We start from the raw sequence: 23,596 nt of genomic DNA on the forward strand, positions 1-23,596 counted from the left end.
AGCACTTTAAAAAGTGCAGCTGTGAAGGCCCGTCAAGTTGTGACTTGATCGTGGCAAGGGAAGGAACTTTTCTTGAAGTATTACACCTTGATTCTTGGCTGAGTAGTGGCGACATGCTTGGGGACCATCCATCTTCATTTGGTCAGGATGAGTGATAGAGGGAGATCATTAAATGTTTTCTGATTAGTCATCCAATTGATAAATATGTCTAAGAGCTTATTATGTGCACGGGGTTGCTAGGCCTTAGTGGGGGTGCAGGAGGGAGGCACTGGCGGGTAGTTTTGCAGGGATGTTTGAGTTACATTCTGGGTCTCAGAGAAACTTGTAGTCTAGTGGAGAGAGAGTATACATAACCTGATCACAAGGTACAAAGCATAGTTGCATATCAGAGTGCAAAATGGAATTCAGGAGGAGTGGAAGGCCATTTTCATTTGGGGAATCAGAAAAGAGTTAACGAGGGAGGGTGCGTTAGAGCCGAGTGTTGCAGCCTCGCTGTCTTTGGGCGTGTGGAAGAAGGGGAACGAATATTCCAGGTGGAGGAGAAATCAAGGCCAAGACACAGGAATGGGCAAGTGTGAGGAACATCAAGAGAAGAGGGGGAAATAAGCCTAAAAAATGGGAGTCCTGGACCAAAGGAAGAAGGGACACTGACTGTTTAAAATGGGATGATATTTTATTACCTTGTTTCTAAGATTCACATTTTATTCCCCATTTTAATGTTTTTGAAATAAAGAAAAATTAGTCGGTCAATATGTATATTTAGTGTAATTTTTCTTTATTGCCTAAAAAGAGATTGTTGAAACAATGGTATAGCCACAATTGATGGAACTATTTTAATATTTTATCATTGTAATGATCCATTTTGTATACAAACGTCTACTTTATAAACTTCTTGGAGAAATAAGTAGAATGATATCTGTGTAGCTCTGGTCACACAGTGTACTCAATAAACTTACTATTTTTCAAAAATAGAGTTGAACTAAGTTTGATAGGCAATGGAGATGTACAGAAGGATTTCAAAAAGGAGAGGGATGATCAGCCATCCCTGTGACATCAAAATCACCTGCCAGTAATTTTAAGAATCAGTTCAGGGATGAAACCCACCCGGGACACTATTATAATAGTCAAGGCAAGAGTAAGGAAAGGTTAATCTAGGGGAGAACCAGCGAGTGTGAGTGTGACCCGAGCCTTGTCTTACAGATACGATTCACAGGACTTGCTAAGTGATGGGGTGCAGCAAAAAGGGAAGTAGAAGTAAGCCAGAAAGAGAAAGAAAAGTATCGTATATCACTTGTACGTGGAATCTAATAAAAAAGAAAAAAGAAGACACTAATAAACTTATTTACAAAACCGAAACAGACTCACAGACATAGAAAACAAACTTACAGTTACCTGGGTGAAAGGGGTAAGAAGGGATGAACTGAGAGTTCGAGATTTGCAAATATTGACTGCTATATATAAAATAAATAATAAGTTTCTTCTGTACAGCACAGGGAACTATATTCAATGTCTTGTAGTAACCTATAATGAAAAAGAATATGAAAAGGAATGTATGTATGTATATGTATGGCAAACATTATGCTGAACACCAGAAATTGACACATTGTAAACTGACTATATTTCAATTAAAGAAATAATACAAAAAAAAGAGAAGTAGAAACGATGGAGAGGATTGTACTATTTACAGAAATAGAAGATACGGGATGTGATATTGTGATTTATAAGAAAAATGTATATTTGGTCATTCAGATGATAAAAATATAGTTCTCATATATATTTGATCTTCATCCATGGTTCCTGACTCACAGCTCCCAAAACCTTTAGAATTTCCTAACTATTGAGAGTGGCAAAGTGTCTCATGTTATGATAATGAGGTGACTTCTGGGCCTCACCTAAGGTTGGGGGCTGATTGCCAGAGGAGCCAACCATGTGATTGGAGGGTTGGAACTTTCAGTCCCACCCCCACCTCCAGAGAGAGAAGAGGGCCCGGCGGTTGAATCAATGACCAACAGCCAAATGATGTAATCAATCATGACTATGTAATGTAATGATGCCGCCATAAAAACCCAAGAGGGCAGGGTCCAGAGACCTTCCAGGCTGGTGAACACATGGAGCTTAGGGAGAGTGGTGGACTAGGAGAGTGCATGGAAGCTTCGAGCCCTTTCCCCGTACCTTGCCCAATGCAGCTCTTCTATCTGACTATTCCTGAGTTATGTTCTTTTATAATTAATTGGTAACCTAGTAAGTAAAATACTTCCCTGAGTTCTGTTAGCCACTCTAGCGAATTAATTGAACTCAAAGAGGAGGTCATAGGAAGCTCTGATTTGCTGCCAGTTGGTGAGAACTACAGGTAACAGCCTGTATGGCTTGCAACTAATGTCTGAAGTCCAAAGAGGGGTCATGGGACCCTCTAATCTATAGCCTGGACTTGTGACTGGAGCCTGAAGTGGGGGGGGGGGAGGTGTTGGTGGGTGGCAGTCTTACAGGACTGAACCCTTAACCTGTGGAATCTGACATTTAGAGTCATTTTTATAGGTGATAGTTGAACCCATGGAGGCACATAAGATTTTTGAATGAAGAGAATATACAGGGGAAAGAGAAAAGAATTAAGAATGGAAACTCTAGAGAAAAACAACGTGTAGACAATTCGTTGAAAAGAAACCAGAGGAAACAGAGCAAGAAGTTTGGAGAAGAACTAAAAAAAGACCATGATCCTGAATCTAAAAAGAAAAGAAAAAGAGTCAACAATGCTAAGTATAATTGACCCCACCAGAACACATTCATGGACAAATTGGTACAAACAGATACCTTTTTTAAAAACTGAGTTATACTTGACATAGAACATTATATCAGTTTCAGTGTACAACGTGATGATTCGACATTTGCGTATATAATGTACAGCATGGTGTCTATAGTTAGCGATACTGTATTGTATATTAGGAAGTTGGTAAGAGAATAGATCTTAAAACTTCTCATCACAGGAGATACCTCTTTCCTTACACACGCGAGCTGTCCTTGAATATCTCTTGGCATTTGGCTGCCGTCTTTCTGTGGCTCTCACTCCATTCCTTTTGCAGCAGTTTCTGACCCCTTTCATTTTGACCTGCATTTCTGTGGTTGCTTTAGAGTTTTTTCTCCCCCTCTTCCCTGTTTGCATGTGGGAAAATGCAGAGCACAGACTGAGGCAGCCCCTTTGGGTAATCCAACACTGATGCTAAAGAGTGTCAGAGAGAGAAGTGAAACCAAGGCCACCTGGGCAAATCATTGAGGCAGGCCCTGGTGTTCCCCTTTTATGGCAATCCAACACTAATAATAATAATACCACATGGTTTAGGATCTCAGCACAGACCTACCCTGATTCACCTTCAGATTTTCTGGAAAAGGTGCTCTTGCCTCTTCCAGCTCCTCCTCGGCTCTCGCACTATGTTGATGTTTCTATTTCTATGTTATTTTATCCAGCAATTAGTTCTTTCTTTACCTTGCCACTTGGGGTCCTTTGAACAGACTCATATCCACAGAAACCAGCTTAAATTTTGAAAGCTACTGCATAACTTATGTTGAATGCATTATGTACTTGCAGACAGTGGCAGTCTCGTATTTTTCATAAATCACATTTTCATGTGGTAATGTATTATACATCAAGAGCCTGCTGGCACTGTATTTAGTTCTAGTGTGGGAAACTTGTAGGCATGGATTAGGTTTGGTTTTGATTTTCCTGCTGATGGGGATTGTGATGTCGAACTCCAGCACTGAACCAAATACCTGACTCTGTTAATGTGTCAGTTTTAAGTGCAGAAGCAGAACTGACTTTAGCAAAGAGGACACGCTTTTTTTTTTTTTTTTTTTTTACTGTTTTTGCTTGTTTGTTTTTGTTTCATTTCTAATAATGGACTTGATAACTTTCTAATTTCCTGAATCTGGGTCAAAACTTGGGCATCTTATTTCTTAAAAGCTTCTCTAATTTTCTAAGTCCCACTAAAGTTTGAAGATCATTTCTTTTCTGAAAAAAGTTTTAAAACATTATAGAAAAACGAGGATAGGTGGGGAACTATCTGGTAAAAAAATTTTTTTTAAACGAGAGATACTAAAATCTGTAATTACTGGTAGCTTAAAAGCCTTTAAAAGAACATTTGCGGCAGAATGGAGAACTTTCAGAAAACTGGGGAAAAAAAAGCCAATATCCTATCTAAATATTTTTGAAGGAATAGGAGAGATTCGGGCAACTGCAGGCGGAAAGAAAAAACACAGCACTGAAAATATTCTCATAATGTTGGTTTGGTAAGGGAGCGACTATTCTTCAACCATGCTTAGGCTGAGCGAAAGGAAGTGGGCTGACACTGGAGTGTGAGGGATTTAGGTTAGAATGTAAGAGTTTTATGACTGGGAGGAACATTGGAACAACTTCCTAAGAAACATTGTGCAACCTATTTCTCTAGAGATCTTTAAAAATAGGATAGATTTTCACGTCTGGCTTAAATCTGGTGCTGCCCAAAAGTGAAAGAGAGCCAGAGTGCTTTATTTTATGCCTCATATATATTCTGAAGACCTTTTAAAGTCTATTCCTCATTTCAAATGTCGGAAGCCAAGAATTTGTGTTCTCCTATGGCATCATTAATTTTTGAAACAGTCTTTCACCTTAAGTGAATTTTGCTTTATAAGCTGTGTGCATGTATATTGCTTCCCTTAAGACTTTCATCTCATTTCCATGGAAAATAAGAATGGCTAAGCACACCCACTCCCACCCCACCTCCTTTTTTTTTCCTCCCTCTGCTTTGGTACATTGTGTTTTTGGTCACATGTATACACAACAAAGTTCAAATAAGTCGTCATAGGAACAATTTCTGGCAGGCTTTGGCAAATCAAGTATATGCTATATAATGTATAATAATTACATACGGCAGAGGGCTCAGAAGCTCTTGGCAGCTGCCCTGTCTGGTTAGAAAAGGAAGCAAGTTACAGAGTTTGGACATTCAGTTCTGAGACATTATTCCTGAGTCAACAAGATTTTAATTATGTATGTGGCCTAGAAGAGACATTTACGCAAGAGGAACATATTGTTGTCGAATGTGTTTGTGATTTTGCTCATGGTTCAGAATTGGAAAGAAGCCGAAAGCAATTTCTGAAGGTACATAACTGGATTGAAGGAATGGATACCTCTCCTAGTGGCAAGGAGACAACCAATGTCCCTGGCTTTGCTTCCCCACTCCCTCATTCAACACACTTCCTTTTCTTTTATAGTTATCTTTTTATGTGAAAATGTATTAATATATATATTTTATCACACGATATTCGTTCATTTTAAAATCACGCTACTCAGACAGAAGTAAAGGGTGTGTTAAACACAACTTCATCTTTGAACATCTTTTTCTCCTGTCATGCTGTTGAGGTCACTCAGAGTCTTTTGTTTATAAACTTGCTGCGTTCTTGCATATATGTTAGTCTAGTGTTGGAAAAGGTTTAAAATCCCCTCCTCTGACCTGAGTTACTGCATGAGGAATAGAAAGACTATTCTGAATAATGGTGGAAACGTCCTCTCTTATGGGTGGATTAGAAGGAATCAAGGGCCTGCAGAAGGCAGAGAATTCAGCTTTTCTGAAAGTCGGCTTTTCTTCCTGTGCCTCCATTCCTTGCTTCATTCACTAATTGATTGATTAGCTGGTTGGCTGAGTCAATCATTCAGTATTTACTGAACACCCACGGTGTGTCAGTTCTACCATGAGGTCTCAGCGGTTGACCTATGATTGGCCTTGTTTTGGTTTAACTTGCGTCCTGATGTTCGTTTGTTTAACTTACCTTCTCCGCACCCTTTCGAGTGGGCTGCAGTGATAGTGACATCTTCTGCCTTCAATAGCTGGTAGTTACTGAGCACCTACCAGATATGGTTCTAAGGGCTTCTATAAGTCATCTTATTTCATCCTCACAGCAAGCCACCTTAGGAAGCAGGTCTTGTGAACAACCCATTTAAATAGGAAGGAACTGAGTACAGGGAGAATGGCTGACTTGTACAAGGTCACATCCCTCATGGGTGAACCCAGGCTACGGGACTGAGGTTTTTCTTAACCCCATGCTGTACTGCCTCCCAAGATTATTTATTCTATGATTTTTTGGTTTATAGATTTTCTTTAGGTGCAAATTCCTAAGGCCACCTCTATGCCTTATTAAATGATCCTTTTTTTTTTTTTTTTACCTTCAGTCTTCATCTCGTTTACCTCCTTGAAAATCTGTCTGTAGTTGTTTTGAAAGAAAACCAATAAATGTCTTGAGTCTCCACTTGTTAGATTTTTCAACATTTTCTCAACGCCGTCTTGGTTCTGTCTTAAGGCTTTACAAAGTAACCAAATCAATGTGGCACGTGTGTAAAGATGCACATAAAATAAGCTATTTTAGAACATGAAATGACTTTTTCCTCTGATGTTCATACTGAGGAAAACAATCTTTGTTTTGAGTATTTTCAGTAACTAAAAATACTTAAAACCCTGTGAGGGTTTGGTAAAGAAAAGAAAAGTGCAGAATGTACCTAAGTGTGTACAGTATTGGTTTTCACCAACTTAGTAAGGAATTGCACACCAGTCTTCAGCAAACCCAGAAATGACAACTATGATTTTATAAGCATGAGAACCCGAATCATGTTTCTTTAATGCCATATTACTCAGTTATACCTTCAAAAAAAACCTTCCTTTTAAGATGAGCCAGGTCTACCAACCCAACATATCATCTTGGAGCAATTAAAGGTTTTAGAGTTTCCCCTACTGGAATCTTATTTCCAGCTGACGGATTTTGAAGGTTCCCCAAGGGTAACCATTTAGTAGATGTCATGTACCTTTTAATGTGGGGCTTGCAAAAAGGCAAATGATCACTTGGTTGGATCCTGGGGGCTCATACTTTGCTTTGCTCTGTGGACCCCGGAGTTAGCGTCTCAAATGCCTGGAGACATGCAAAAACTGGATTCTCCTCTGCACGTCCTGGCTCTACCATTTGCTCAACATCTGTGTGATCTTGGGCAAATTAAATCCTGGTGCCTTGGGTCTTGCTTCTGTAGGAGGGGAACAGCCACATCTATCTTATAAAGTTGTTGTGAAATAAGATAATCTGTGGAAAGCACGTGGCAGGGGGCCTGGCCCATAATAAACACCCAATAAGTGTTAGATTTTATCCACCCCAACAGTGGTGACATTGAAGGAGACTTATACTGAACTCAGTTCTTTTCTATCACCTTAATAGAATTATTTGATATTCATACTGTCATTTGTGGCTTCATAGCACTAGAGAGCTGGATAAGGGTTGTAAAGGGCTGTTGTTGTTGTTTTAGTATTTTTAGTTCCTCGAAACACAAAGGATTGTTTTTCTCTATAGGGACATTGGAGGTAAAAGTCACTTGATATTCTAAAATCATTTATTTTACATTAACCTTTACAAATGTGCTATATTGGTTTGGTGACATTATAAGGCTTTTGGAGAGAATCAAGAGAGTAAATAGACACTTTTGGACATCTAACCTCTACAGCTGGGAGACTTGATTAGTGAGACGTGTAAAAGGGGACTATGGGATCCCTGAGAGGCAGAGAGAGTGTGACGGTAAAGGGCATGGACCTGATTCAGGGGTTCCTTTCTGACAATACCTGGAGGAGTCTGTGTTTAGAGATCGGAGTCTTCCGCTTTGCACTTGTGTTGACAAATAGATGGAAAGCTTATTATAAACCTCAGACAGTACCGTCCATAGCAATTAACCTGTAAACGATTACCTTCCTCCCTCTTGTTTTAGCAGTGAAATACTTACTGCAGAAAGATTGGAAGAGGATATGGCAAAAAATGACAAGTGAATTTTATTTTCCTACCCTGGGTGCCACCACCTCTGCTGCTTCTGGATTTTCCAGAGGCTGGGGTCAGCTGTTTCCACTGCCCTGAGGCTCCTAGGGCTGCTCTCAAGGAGCTGTGGCTGTTATCAGATGCTGGCTGAAGGCTCCCTGGGAGTGGGTTCCCTGCTAGCTTTTGGGGAAGGGGATGCCCATTAAGAGGGGTTAACACTTGCCTCATACTGGACCAGGTGTATGGAGAAGGTTGACTCTTGAAGGGAGCTTCCAGTTAAAGTGGATGATTAATTAAAATTGGTTCACTTGTCTATTCTTTCCCTCAGCCCATTACTATGGAATGCTCCCCGAATGTGCTCAGGTCACAGTGCTAGCTGGGGGATGCAACAGTGGACAGGACAGACACCATGCCTGCCCCGGCAACCTAGAGTCTAGTGAGGGAGGCTTACAGTCGCGTGGGAGAGTCAGAGGAGGCCGTGTGAAGAAAGTTGGTGAGGGTGAGGGGTGGAAGGACATGTTGAGAGTTGTGCAGTCAAAATTCCCTGCTCTGGGTGGGGAAGAATTTGTACAGTGTTTCCACCCCACCTGTCACTGAAGAGAGGGCCAGTCGCATAAGGCAGTTCTTAAAGGGTCACCCTTATCTGAAGATTCTGTCTGTCTTGCCATCCAGGGAATCCATGCTGTGGTCTTTGGGGTTTTAAATATCTATCTCTCAACAGCAGTTTGTGAACTCTGTAGGCAGTATCGAGAAAAAGTACAAGTAGGGCCCATTTTAATTCACTCAATATGCAAAAATCTAAATTTACAAAGCAGATATGTCAAGGTGAAATACACTGTCTGTTTCAAAAAAGCAGTCTTCTTGGTGTCTTCAGCTTACTGCGTCCAACCAGTGCATCAGTAGAGACCTCTGTGTTAGGGAGACATTCACACCGCACAATGATTCTCCATTGTCACAGATGCAGTCACCATAACATTTCTTTAATAATTACCCTTTCTGGGTAATTAATGTCTGATCTGATCTTCAGAGGTTAAATTTACAGGTCAATTATGAGGAGCCACCGAGTCCCCAGAACCTGATTCTGCATTTACCCTCATGCTGCATGTGGCCTTCTTATAATTCTAAAGTGAGCTAGTGGAAGTCTGTTATGGTAAAACCCAGGCTTTTACTTTTAATTTTTGTTTTCTATTAAATATCATTGTCCTTTCTTTTAAAAAAATCAGAGATCTTGGGTGAGACAGCTAAAGAAAGGAGATGGCTTAATTTTTAAGTTTGAAAGTTTGTGAAAATATTACTTAAAAAGAAGAAAGGGGTTACATGACTATGCTCATTTTTAAAAATTTAATGTTCTGCAGAATATGATAACATAAGAATAATGATTATAATTAAGTCAAAGATATAGTTCTCTTATTAACACTCATGTATTTCCTTGAATCACTTCAAATAGATATTCATATTACTGCATAACATTCTGTTTTCCTTAATAGAAATATGAAATTATTTATAAGGCCAGGTAAAATAATGTTTATCAAATTCCAGGTCATGACTCATTGGCGGGTAGGGAAATTTATAAAATGGGTCATGATGATATATTTTACAAATGAAAAAATAGAATAGAAAATACCAGAGTGCAGACTAGGAATAGACTTACCATATGACCCAGGAATCCCACTCCTGGGCTTGTATCCAGAAGGAAATCTACTTCAGGATGACACCTGCACCCCAATGTTCATAGCAGCACTATTTACAATAGCCAAAACATGGAAACAGCCTAAATGTCCATCAACAGGTGACTGGATAAAGAAGATGTGGTATATTTATACAATGGAATACTACTCAGCCATAAAAACCGACAACATAATGCCATTTGCAGCAACATGGATGCGCCTGGAGAATGTCATTCTAAGTGAAGTAAGCCAGAAAGAGAAAGAAAAATACCATATGAGATCGCTCATATGTGGAATCTAAAAAACAAAAACAAAAACAAACAAACAAAAACAAAGCATAAATACAGGACAGAAATAGACTTACAGACAGAGAATACAGAGTTGTGGTTACCAGGGGGGTGGAGGGTGGGAAGGGATAGACTGGGATTTCAAAATTGTAGAATAGATAAACAAGATTACACTGTATAGCACAGGGAAATATACACAAAATGTTATGATAACTCACAGAGAAAAAAAATGTGACAATGAGTGTGTATATGTCCATGAATGACTGAAAAATTGTGCTGAACACTGGAATTTGACACAACATTGTAAAATGATTATAAATCAATAAAAAATGTTAAAAAAAAAAAAAAAGAAAAAGAAAAAAGAAAATACCAGAGTGCACCACACTTTGAAAGGGTAGATTTTATTTCATGGTCATACTTATATGTATATAAATAGCATATAAACACATACACAAGAGTCCTGAATTAAAATTTTAAATATATTTATTTTTTTACATGTATGTATATATGTTAAATGTTTTTCTTAATGTGGAATGCAGACACAAAGTCTGAGAAATCTTAAGATGAAGAGTATTCAAAATAAGAAGTAAAAAAAAATTACCACTCTGCACATTAAATATGACTTTAAACACTAAATAATGTTATTAAAGCAGTGTCCTCGACCTTAGTAAATTCACAGTTCTAATAAACAAAAGAGGCATTCAAACAAAATATATTCATATACATGCATGTATATGTGCACACAAACACTTACCTATAAATAGAATTTTTAAAAGCCTTAAATACATTGCAAATCTTTAAAATATAATTAGAAATAGAATTTCCCATCCCATAAATAACTGTTGTTAATAACGTAAAGTCAAGGGTATAGTTATGCTGCTGTTTTAACAGCGTTCACTCATTCATATACTAAGCTAAACAGTATGAAAAAAAATTGCATGCAGTTGCTACTTTTTTTAGTTTGAAATTTATAGCCTATTTAGCACCTATCCTCTCATTAGCCTGGGACTATAGTAAATGGACTGTGTGATGCAGTTGGACTCTAGAAGGAAATTCTGAAACCGCATTGAATGGTTGAGAATGGACAATCTTATCCCTCATCTTAATGATTTTTTTTTCCCCTCATCGCTCTCTGATCTGAATCGGTCTTGCTGAACATTGTAACACTGCTTTGCCCGTTCTCCATCATGGACCATATAGGCTGCCCGGGAACTCCCGGGACTGAACACATTCCAGACATTCCTTAACACAACGTTCCTCAAAAGGTTGGTTTCTTAGGATCCGGCCTGAGCACTGCCTGCATGGTTCACAGAGACCCTGCTGAAGCCTTTCATGGGCAGCCGGCCAGACAGCGGCAGCTGCCTCCGCTCTGAAAGACTTGCTTCACTCAGCTGCGAGCCCATCAAACTCGCTTTAGGAGGGGTAAACGAGGACACTGTGATCGTCAGTAAAGAAGAATCAATCAGTGGGGCCGAGTTTCCAGCAGCGCAGAGAAGCTCCACATAGATTGTGTATCTTGGTATCATATGTGTTTTCTTTGGAAAGAGGCATTTAAATGAAATTTCCTATAGCAAAGATTTGGCTCCCCCCCCAAATCCAAGAGACTCAAAGTCACTTTTAAAGAATTCAAGAAATGGAAACTACCCTGGAACTCTTATGAGCTGCCTTTCCTATAAAAATAATTTCAGGATGCACCATTTCCCTTTTTTCCCTAATAATATTTCCGATTCTGCCCATCTTTCCTTCCTCAGTCTCTCTCCTCCTTTTGCTTCCCAGACACTTCATTTAAGTTCTCTAATTCTCTTTTCAGACCAGAACACTGATATCAAACATTCCAGGATTCAAGGTTTTTCAAGAAGGTGAACACAAAAACCTAGAAACTTTTCCCTTCATGTTTCTTTGTGGCCATTGGGCTGTTGACTGCCAACCTCAAGAGTTGGGTTTGCCTAAAATCCTCCTCATCCTCTTCTTCCCAGCTCAGCCCCTCCTTTTGGTTCCCACATTCCTGGTAAACACAGCCAAACCCAGCATCTTTCTCAGAAACCCAAAGCCCGAGTGCAAGGTCTTTCTTCCACAGAGTTCTCACTCCAGAAGACATGAGTTCTTGGCCAGGTGTCATAACCTGTGATCACACATCTGGATGTGGATGATCTGACCAGTGGAGTTTGTCCTCAAGCCCTATTCTTTCTCAGTGACCCATGGGATGCTGAACAAATTAGAAGTGCTCTAAATTTGGCATGTGACTGATTGCCAAAGAAATGTGACTCAGAGCCCAGGGACTCATCACAGAACGAGATGATTAAGAAGCTGAGGGATCAGTCCACACTCCAAAGGTACAGCCCCGTGCAGCTGTGGGCCGGGGCTCACGGAAAATATTAAAAATAAAAGTAAGGTGGGCAGTGCTTTTCCTGTAGCATGTATAGGACACTTACATTTCCATGTCCTTTTCTTGCCTTATTTGTTTGCCACTTTTCATTTAACCAGAGGCCCCTTGACTTTGGAAGCTGTGGCATAATTTTCAAACGCCAGCTCTGAAACCAAGAAACTCACCAAGACAAGGCCTGTAAGATGTCATCAGCTAAAAATACCCCTAGTGGATTATTGTAAGCAGGAAATGAAGCAGAGATAGCAAGTTCACGCTGACTTTTAAGAGTCACTATAGAGTGTTTACAAGGATCTCACAGATGACTAAAATTAGTTTATTCTGCACAGCATTATCCACTGCTGACTCAAGATGGTGATACAAGCAGGGTCAAACTGTGAACTCACCAGGAAAGTCATTCCCTAAAATTATTCTCTGGCAGGGAAAGACCCCTAGTTCACATCTACGGATGGAAGATGAGGTATAAATAGTAACTTGTTATGCCATCGCTCAGAAGCTGTGTTTTCCGCTTGTTTCCAGATCTCTGTTTCTTGAAAATGGAAAAACGTCCTGATCAGTCTCATTGTGGTGTGTGTGTGTGTGTGTACATCATTCTTTTAGTGGTGTGATACGATAATTAGAAAAGAGAGGCTAAATGATCTGGTGGTAATGATCATGCAGCAACTCACTGACACTCAAAATTAACTTGGTCCTATAAAGGGCCTTTGAGCTGACCTAAGTGTAAACGATCAGTTGATTAGAAGCACATTCAGACAGGTGTGGGCAGACAAGGATATGTAGACACGTGTACCCTTGGGATGGTTTCTTGGTTATGAAAAACGTTTTTCTGCACACAGCTCACCCTTGAACAACATGGAGGTTAGGGGTGCCGACCTTCCCTGAGGTCAAAAATCCAAGTATAACTTAAAGTCCGCCCTCTGCATCCAGGTTTCCTCTGGATCCTCGGTTTCAACCAGCTCCCTGTCCTCAGTTTTGTGTAATACTGTAGTATTTATTATTGCAAAAAAAAAAAAATCCACATATAAGTGGGCCTTCACAGTTCAAAGGTCTCTTGTTCGAGGGTTAACTGTATTTAAGGGCCAGCTTCTCAGAATGAAGCTGTCTCCACACTCTGCTGAAGTTATTGCTTTGGTTGGTTCACTCAAGTAATCAATTCCATAAGGAAAGGAATCAGACAAACCAACTCTTTAGCTAAATGGGCTGATCAATTCAGCAAAAAAGAGGCTCCAGCATCCCTGTACCAGCCGATACTCTGCAGTGTTCTCTCTTCCCGGCCGATTTCATCTTCCTTTTCGTCCAGATTTTCTGTCACATTCATTCAGGACACAACTAAATGTTGAGTGTGTGCCGGCGTCATTTGGGTTCTAAATCATTCTGTTTCTCTGTAGGTGCCCATTCTCTGCCACTGATAACTTTCCCCCATCTGTTTAATCCATTTTCTGGCTTATTAAATCCTGGGATTATTTCTTCAGTGACAAAGCCCTCAAACTATGCATCACTGATTTTCTATTTTTGAAGCCCTGGAATTTTCCTTGTTGGGACACTGAGTCCTTTATTTCTAGTTAGGCTTTCCATCTTACTCATATTTGGCTTTGCTTTATCAATAAATTACACAATCAATAATTAGGAACAGGATCCCAGCGTGTGCTGCAAACATGACTCCCAGTGACTGGTGGGAAAGGAGGGGCGTTCAGGGAGAGGTGGCATTGGGACTGCAACGCAGGCGAGATGATTCCTGGGCTTGACAATGGAATGAGAAGTTGTTCATGTTTAAGCAACAGCTGGACTCGTACTCAGGTTGGTAGTAGTTCTCTTCTGTGGTGAGATGAGAGTTTTTAGTAGAAACCATCCCATTTTATTGACTTTTTCTTTTACAAGAGCCTTTGTACCAAGAGGCAGCTTTAGAAACAAGCCACTGGACCTGTTCTACTGTAAAAGCAGGGCTCCGCAAAATGCTCCAGAAGTAAAGTATTTTCCAAAATTCTGTTCTAATGCCTCCACCTCAGTGAAGTCTTTCGTGATCACCCCAGCTGGGAACCATGCGTCCATCCTATCAACTCCCACAGCACTTTGAGATAATCCGGGTGGGAGACGTTAGCACAGAGCCTGGGGTAAAGCAAGCGTTGATTCTTACTGTCGTGCCTCTTTGTAACATGTATCACCTTCAGCTGGAGGGTCTGTCCTCAGCAGACTTCCACCTGGTTACCTCTAAGCATGTATTGAATGAATAATAGATCGTTAGTCCATCTCAGGGATCTTTGACCCTCAGGCTTGACATTCAGTAGACAGTAAGTACAGGGATACTGAATGTTCAGGGATTGGATATAAACCAAAAAGTCCACTGCCGAAGTTCAGCCTTTGTTCTCCTGGGTTAACTTCCCTAACCTCCTGTTAGTGCCAAAGACATTAAACAACAGCAACTTCACTCCTGAGCCCAGTTCCTATAAATGACCGGCTGGTTATTTAAGTAACTGGCCAACCAGCTTCATTGACACGTCCCACATGCAGAGTTAAATAATTATGGCTAATGCTTATAGGGCGTTTGCTCTGGGCCAGGCTCTGTTCTGACCACTTTACATGCACTCACTTACTTAATTCTCACTGCAATCTGTTCTAAAGACAAGGCACCGAGGCACAATGACATTAAATCCCTAGACTCAGGTCAAGTTCTTGCCAAATACTGCATTGCAGCCAGAGCTGGGCTGGAGTTGCATGTGGTTTGATAGCACACGTCTCCCGGCTTCGTGCAAAAATGCTAAAATGGGAGAAAATGCCAGAATCAGTCCAGCCAAGATGCTGCTGCCCGGAGGCTTAATGTCTCTCTCAAATATACTTGAGCAATCCCCTTTCCTCTCTGTTGTAGGTGTCCCAGGTAGAGCGGGGAGGAGGGCCACAGAAGCTGGTTTATGAGCACAGGAAATGCTTATTTCACGACTCAGACTCCGTGGCTTTGTGAGCGTCTGCTCTGCTCCCTCGGTAAGCACCACCCTGCCTCATCTACTCCCACTTTCTCTCCCACACTCTGATCTCTCCCAGCTCTTCCCTTAGCTTAGAATTTTCCACTTCCCTACCCTCCTTTAATCGTGTGGGCCCTACAGGTCAGTCAAGATGCAACTTAGAGGACACGTCTTGCCAGAAGCCCTCCCTGACCATCCCAGACAGGTGCCAGATCCCTGCAGCTCTGGGTGTGTCCTCCTATCCTGGCTTATCGTTCTACACTGCAATTGTGGGTTCAATGGTCTCTGACTGTGAACTCATCAAGGGTGGGGACCCTGTCTTGTCCGCTGGTATCCTGAGATCCCAGTATCAATTCTGGGCACGTAGGTTTCTCGTAAATACTTGCTGAATGAACAAATAAGTGAATAAATACAAGTGTTCCCTTGCAAGTCCATTCCACTCTGAAAGCATGACATAACACCAGCTACAGCGACCATGAACATCCGCATTCAGAGGCCTGGGGTTGGCTGGAAGGACACAGACAGGAACAGCAGGTTAGAAATATCATTTCTTTGTCTATATCAGCGAGAAGAAACCCCACTGCTGTCCAACCCAAGACCATAGGAGTAAATAATCTTTGATGAAGGCAAAAAAAAAAAAAAAAAAAAAAGTTTAAGCCTGAAAAATTTGTGGCTGGAAAAAAATGTTTCAAACAGCATTTTATTTTTCCCGTCTGTGGGCTTGTTGTATAAATAATGCGTGAGACAAATATGTGATAGAGAGATTCAGTGGTAATTACTTGTTCTCAAATGTTTGCTTAACCACGCCTCTTAATCCCACAGACAGTAGTTTAGCACAGAATTAAATTCTGCCCTTTAGGAAGGATTAGCTTTTGGAGTTTTGTGTTTCTGTAGTTTAAATGTTTTTATCCCAATATTTGTACTTTTCCATTTAGAAATAATGCACTGAGCGTATGGGGGGCAATAGAAATTGCATGAGATTTTTATGATTTAACTCATCATCCTTATTGGTTTTTACAGATACTAATATTGTTTAAACTACTTATCTGTGATTAGTTACAGGAGCATAGAAAGAACCACTAGACCACTCTCTCCTCTAATGAATCTAGTAGCTTTTCTTTACCAATCATCAAAGTCTTTAATTTTATAAAGGAAAAAAAAATCTTTCAACCTTTATTCTCAAAATAGAGAGACTTCATGGGACAGAGTTATTTGATATAATTATGGAGAAAGATTTTCCCCTGCTGCCTGCCACGTGTAGCAGAAAATGGGGGGAGGCAGTGATCTAATAAACTGGGGAATTTCTTGACCCCGTATCAGTGGTAGTACTAATTTATTCATTCAGCATCCATTAATGTTCACTGTGTCCCTGAAGTGTTCCAGGAGCTGCTGTTTACTGGCAAATATAAAGAGAACTGGGGCATAATCTCTGTCCTCAAGGGGCTTACAGTGGAGTAGGAGACAGTTGTATAAACAATTGCCATCAAACGAGGCAAGTCTCACGTGGGAGTCTATACAAAATGCAGCAAGGCTTTAAAGAACGTGAGCTGGCGGGGGAAGTCAGGAATATGGGTCCACAGGGAAGAGAGCGTCTGAGCTGAGATGTGCAGGAGCAGGAGTTGGCCAGGCAGCTGAGCCGGTGACTGAGTGACTAGGGAAAGGCTTTCTAGAAAACAGGCTGAGGAAAGTGGGTGGTTGGAATCTTTGGAGCTTTATCATCAGTGATATGTGGCCCATGACCCATCGCACAACTTGCAGAGACACATCAGTGTGGGGCTCCCTGGGGAAGACTAAGCGTGATGGGGAATCTGTTTGGATTGGCCAGGAGAAAGAGGGAGAGAGACAGAGAGGGAGAGAGGGCACTCCGGCAGCCGTGTGGTAGGGGGGCCACGGGGGAAGCTGCCTCACAGCATTGTCAGGATGGGGAGGCAGAGGCAGCAGGACCTGCTGATCGGCCAGGCGGGTCACAGGAAACTGTCTATGCTGCCAACTCCCAAGATCTGGATTAACTCAAATTTCCTGTTAGTAATCACGGCCACCTACATCCTCCCAGTACACTGAGGGTGAGCCTTTCACGCAAATTAATTTGAAGGCAGAAAGGAATTCAGCCCAACTTTAGAATATTTTGATGGCATTAGGTGGGATATTTTCAAAATAAAGTTTCTTTTCTTGGGGGGAGGCTGTTTGTGTGTGTTCACCTATTAAATAACTGTATGTAACCCGAGAGAGGTCATTCCATCACTTCCAACAGAGAAGGAACTGAGGCTCCTTCATGGTTCTCCATCAGCACTTCCCCTTTTTCTTGAAAAGCAGTTCATAAAGATGAACTTTTACATTTACATAAAGTTAAAAGTTGCGGCTCTGTTGGACTCCATTGGCTCCAGCAAATATATAGAGAAGAATGTGGTTGTTATAGTCGATTTAAATCTGATGTCAGATCTATTCTTCTGGTAGCCTAAATCTTCTATTTAATTGTATATTGACATTTTTCTGTGTTGATGTCCATGTAAATGCCTATGTCTGTTTCCAGAGCACTTCAGAATTTCAGGAAGGAAGTTTTGCTCCAACCACCTTCATCTACTGCTGTCCCCTGCGTTCCCCCGATGAGGTCCCTTTGTGCCTTGGCACAGTCCATTTTCCCATCTGAATTTGCCCCCTCTTAGAAATCCATGAAGCTCTCTTCCTTCAGAATCTGGCTCAAAATTAAATTTCTCTGAAAAATTTAATCACTATTCCAATTGCTTCTTTATTTCTTGATAACATTTATGAACTACTAAATTTGTATGTAAGTTTCTATTTAAGTCTTCTTAAACATTTTAAGGTACATATTTTGGGCATTTCCAAACAGTATCATCCTTAACTTAGTGTGAGTGTGCAGTAGATGGTAACCCTAACTGATGGACACAAAGAGAAAATACATTTTCATCTGTCTGTTCTAATTTTATGTTTATTGCTAAAATTTTTAACTTTTTCCCTAGAATCCAAAATACATGTACCATCAGGACATAATTCCTATTTCTAACTTCTAAGTGGAATTCTATAAAATTTTTAAAATATTTTATATGCACAGAAAATTACAGAATATAAAATGCCAGAATTTTAAAAGACAAATGTCCTGTCCTATATGTTTTAGATAATTTTTGTTAGAAAGAAATAAAATATTACAGATATAATTGTTAAGTGTAACCCTCTCTTTCCCTATTTCCTTTCGTTTCTGCCTAGAGGCAACCACAGTCCTGAAATCGGTGCTTTTACTTCCCACCTCTGTTTCTATACTTTTACTAAATATGAATTTTTTTCCAGAATCAATGTATTTATTAATGTTTGTGTTTTAAAAATTTACCTAAATGATATCTTCACACATCTGGAATTTTTAATTTTCTCCAATTGAAGAATCTCTGTGTTTTAATAAACAGGTATCATCTGTTCATATTTATTGTGATTATTATTGACATGTTTGGGATTATTTTTTGCATCTTACTTGGAATTTTTTACTTACCAACATTTTTTTTTCAGTGCTTTTTTTCTTCTTTCTTGTTATTTTATAAGCAATCATTTCTGTATTTCCTTTTTGTTTCCACACTGTTTTGGACAATAAACACTATCTTCCTTATGTTGTTACCACTTTAAATTTTAAAATACGCATCATTGGAAAAAGGTCCAAGTCTACTCACCTTAATCTCAGTCTCTTGGTATCTAATCAGACATCTAATCCCCTATGCAAGTACAAGTGTCATTTTTCCTTTTTTTATAAGAAAAGCAGTTATACTATACACACTGTTCTGTAGCTTACTTTTCTCAAATATATCTAAATTCATTTTTTTGTGGGGGGCCGAGGAGAGGCAATTAGATTGTTTATTTATGTATTTATTTTTTTGATGAAAGTACTGGGGATTGAACCCAGGACCTCATGCATGCTAGGTACGCACTCTACCACTGAGCTGTACCTTCCCTCCTCAAATATATCTTGTGAACGTTTTTCTATGTCAGTAATATGGTTCTGCCTCCTTTTTTGCATATATATATATATTTATTGAAGTATAGTCAATTTACAATGTTGTATCAGTTTCTGGTGTACAGCATAATGCTTCAATCATACATGAACATACATATATTCATTTTCATATTCTTTTTCATTGTAAGTTACTATAAGATTGAATATGGTTGCCTGTGCTATACAGTATGAACTTGTCTAATTTTTTTTAAATGGCTACATAGAAATGATGATAACTAACATTTGCTGAGTGATTACTTTGTGCCAAGGGTTTGTCTCATCTATAGTTTACAAGAACCGTATGTAGACAAAGCTCCATTTTGGAGATGAAGAGCTTGAGGTGTGAGTAGTAGGGGAGAGGTATAGTAGGTGAGATAATGGCCCCGGAAGATGTCCTCCTTCAAATCCCCAGAACCTGTGAGTACCCTACCTCACCTGACAAGAGGGATTTTGCAGATCAGCTAAAGGTTAAGACCCTGAGATGGAGAGATTATTCTAAATCATCTGGGTGGGCCCAGTCTCATCACTTGAGCCCTTAAAAGTGGAACCTTACTTGTCTGGGTTAAAGAGAGATGCAGTGGTAGAAGCAGGAGCAGAGAGACGACAGTGTGAGAAGGAATAAGCACCTTATTCCTGTTTTTGAGACATAGGGGTCTATGGGCTGGGGCCGGCAAGAGGAGCTAAGGGCAGCTCTCAACCAACAGCCAGCAAGGAAACAGAGACCTCAGGCCTACAACCACATGAGACTGAAGCCTGTCAACACCTTCTCTCCTGGACTCTGAAAGAAGGACCCCAGCACTGCCAATACATTGGTTTTGGCCCAGTGAGACTCATACCAGACCTCTGACCTACTAAACTATAAGATAATAAATTTGGGTTGTTTTGCACCTCTAAAATTGCGATAATTTGTTATGGTGGCTGCAATGAAAAACAAATGCAAGCAACCACAACTAGAAAGTTGTAGAGAAATGGAAACACAGACTCAGGTGGTCTGACTCCAGGGTGTGTGTACAGCTCAATCATTATTTATTTAACCAGTCCATTTTGGTTCATTTCACAATATTCCAGACAACGGGACAGTAGATTTCCTCATATCTATATCTTCCAGCACTTTAATTAGAATTTCTACAGGAAAATTTCCTAAAAGTGAAATTATTGGGTCAGAGGATTATCACGTTAAATATTTTTTTATAAATACTGCCAAATTGCCTTGCAAAGTGTTCCCAAGGAAGTTCTTAGACTAGAATTGAAATCACCAGGAAAAGAATGAACAAAAAGTATGGATGGATCTGGTTCCTTGGTGACCATTTAAGGAAAGCAGAGAGCTGAAATGACCACGTTACCGAAAGTGCCTTTCTCCTTCATTTTAACTGGAGGACTTGCAGACATCTGTTCCAGAAGAGTCCCTCTGGTTCTGTCTCCTCTCTGTGCATTGTGGGCAAATTCATTTTGTGCTTTTACTTCTGGGTCTTGCTTTTTGACCTTCGAGGCCATAATGTTTGACAAAAATAAATAGTCCTTTCAGTGAGGATCGCTTGTGCTACACATGCATTCTAGAAGACTCTATTACTTCAACTGAGTCTAGAGTTTCCCATGTGCACAATAGGTACTTTAAAATAATAACAGCATTTCATTAATTTTGAATGATAGGCTTCTCAGCAGGGCCCTGGAACCCAACTTATGGGAGAAATCACTAATCAAAGAAAATCAACATAGCAACCAGCTTAAGCGCATGGGCTCTGTGACTAGCTAGCACTTCATGGGAGTCACTAAAGGGGCCCCATAAGATTTAACGGTCAATTTCTCACATGACTACCCTCTTCACGTTCAGGGATCCCAGGCTTTGAAAGGCAAGGAGTCTTTCTTGCCGGAGACAACTTTTGCTTTCTTTGGGCATCTTAACTCTATTCTTCTATCCGGAAAGCGATCGCCTTCACTCCTGGCTTGCACCAGTGTTTTTGTCGTGCTTGTAGATCTGATCGCATCCTTTCCTTTTTTTTCCCTCAGGCCCCTTCTGTTGTTCTAGAACTTCTCTTTCTCTTATTCCACTGCCTGGGAGATTTTGGTCTTCTCCTATGCTGTGATTTTCCATCCATAGAGTTATAGAACCTTTTGACTCAATTGTTCTGCTTGTTTTTCTCTCTTTTGCTCAACTGTTAGATCCTGGGGCACTGTAATAGACATCTTCAAGGCTGTGAAGCAGAAAGATGTCTAACTAACAATGTCTGTTTGTTTGTTCACTTATTTATCTAGTTTTACTTCATTTTACCTGGGAAACCAGAATGGAAAATCTGAATTTATGTTAGGGTCTGATCACGAATAATAACAATTCCCCTCCTATATGCTGAACTCTTAACCATGTGCCCAACCCAATTTGTTTTTTTTTAATGCTTTAACTTAAAGTCGTCAGGGCCATTCTGTGAAGTAGGTTCTACCGTTATCCCAGTTCCACTGTTGAGGAAACCGAGGCTTTAAGAAGTTAGACCGCCTGCTCAAGGCTATAGAGTAGTGAATGATAAAGCTGAGATTAAAACACAAGCTTGTTTGACCAGTCTGTACTAGTAATCACCATACCAGAATGTTCTTTGGCATTTCGAAATCATTTGTAAGCAATACTTCCAAGAACATTTTTAACAGACAAAAGTTAAACACAGAGCTGCTGAGTTGTGGTGAAGTAGAAAGTACACTGGGAGAGGAGTCAAACGAGGGAGTCTCAGCTGTGTCCTTCAGTAGTTAAGCAAGGCTCCAGGCAAGGTGGTTCACCAGCCCCTCCCTTGGCCTTTTCTCCATCTTTGAGTGCCAATCTTTAAAAAAAAATTAATTTCCTCTTCTTTAATTTTTCCTATACTAAGATAGATGAGATCTGCCGCTCCCATATCATTTATGACAATTAAGGCTGGTATCAAATGAGTCAGTTGGCACAGGGCTACTTGTCCTGAAAAAAAGAAGAAAAAAGCCATGATTAAATGCCACCCTCTCCCCCGGCAGAAAGCAACCTAAGCATAATGACTCAAGTTCAAAGCCTAGAAAATCTTGGTGGAAACGGGGTGGATATATTCTTCTGTCTCTAATTTTCTCTCTGTATATTCATCTCTAACCATAGAAATGTGGATGAATATGTGGCTCGTCATTTAATCATCATCTCAGATTTGTTCAAGCCGTTGTGTTGCAATAATGCTACCAAACTGTCTTTGTCCAGTCGGAAATGAGACCCAGCCACCGAGAAGACTTGCTGACTTTCTTAAGCACGTACCTTCATTCTATCACATAGCTTCTTTTTACCTCATGTGTTATGGGCAGAGTTGTGCCCTCCCAAAATCCACATGTTGAAATCCTCAGCCCTAATACTTTAGAATGTGACTGTATTTGGAGATAGGGCCTTGAAAGAGGTAATCGGGGCAAAATGAGGTCATATTGGGGAGCCCTAATCCAATATCTGGTGCCCTTATAAGAAGAGGAGGTCAGGACACAGAAAAACAGGTGGAAAGATGTCCATGTGAGGACACAGAGAGAAAGTGGCCATTAGCAAGCCAAGGGGAGGGCCACAGAGGAAAGCAAACCTGCTAACACCTGGACTTTGGGCTTCCAGACTCCAGAACTGTAGGAAAATAAATTTCTGTCGCTTAAGCCACCCAATCTTTGGTGTTTTGTTATGACAGGCCAACAAATTAATACACCATGTTTTAATCCATGGTTGTTTTTAGGCTTCTCTTTTACTTCCCAGGAGATCTTTACCTTCATGTTTAATTTTCTTTCTTCCTTTGTTTGAGCTAGATTTTCTTGCCCTGGTGAGTCATCCTCAGGCATCAAGCTTCATCCAGGTACTGCAGTACAGAGATTTCACAGATGTTAATAGTGTTTGAAGAGTACCCAACGCTAGCGAACCTTGACTGGTACCTTGAATGTAGCTCACATTTCTACACCTATGTAAAGCCTTTCTCTTGTCAATGCCTCACCTATGTGTGTGTCAGTTCTTAAATAGGTTATAGATACTAAAATAAAACACTGAACTATATATAATCAGTTCCTCATCCCTCACCAGTACCCCATGAACTTTCCTCCTTTTCCTTACTTCCTATCTTGGTAAAATGGCAGCGGCAGTGCCATTCATCCAGGTTCATGTTCTCAAACCAGGAACTTAGGGAGCCATTCTTGATCTTTCTTTTCCATTCCTCATACATCCGACTCATTCCCCACTTCTGTTCATTCTTCCTTTAAACATCTAATAGGAATAGACTTGTAATATTAAACTATAATGTGAAATTTGAATTGTAAATATCAATATGGACTGATGTATTAAAAATATATGTGTCTATCAATCTATTTTACCTCTGTCCACTGAAAGAACATAGAAGTACTATCATCCCGGTAGTAATAAGCACATCCAGAATCCAGATTTTGGTTTCTGTTTATCATTACCTACTGAAAAGGAAAATGATCTTTGGGGAAATAGCTGATTCTAGTTCTTGGGCATGAAAACTACAAGGTGAGTGTAGGATACA

At 40.2% G+C, this 23,596-nt stretch overlaps 1 protein-coding gene across 14 annotated transcripts in view; it reads left to right on the forward strand.

Annotated features, from left to right (window-relative positions):
- Positions 1-23,596, forward strand: part of LOC116156970 (uncharacterized) — an 80,065-nt gene that overhangs the window by 30,426 nt on the left and 26,043 nt on the right. For 10 of the 14 annotated variants that reach the window (XR_010383771.1, XR_010383772.1, XR_010383774.1 and 7 more), the window contains one exon: positions 15,007-15,119. The exons of 2 other annotated variants lie outside the window; for them this stretch is intronic. Coding sequence is in view for 3 of the 12 variants with exons in the window: in XM_064493378.1 (XP_064349448.1) it covers positions 15,007-15,099 (93 nt within the window). In the remaining 9 variants the exon portion in view is untranslated. Of the gene's footprint in view, positions 1-15,006; positions 15,120-15,241; positions 15,721-17,630; positions 18,424-23,596 lie in introns of those variants that run through there. 2 more of the 14 variants (XM_064493380.1, XM_064493379.1) reach the window with 2 other exon arrangements.

This window comes from Camelus dromedarius, chromosome 14, assembly GCF_036321535.1.
Source record: "Camelus dromedarius isolate mCamDro1 chromosome 14, mCamDro1.pat, whole genome shotgun sequence".
Taxonomy (NCBI): domain Eukaryota; kingdom Metazoa; phylum Chordata; class Mammalia; order Artiodactyla; family Camelidae; genus Camelus; species Camelus dromedarius.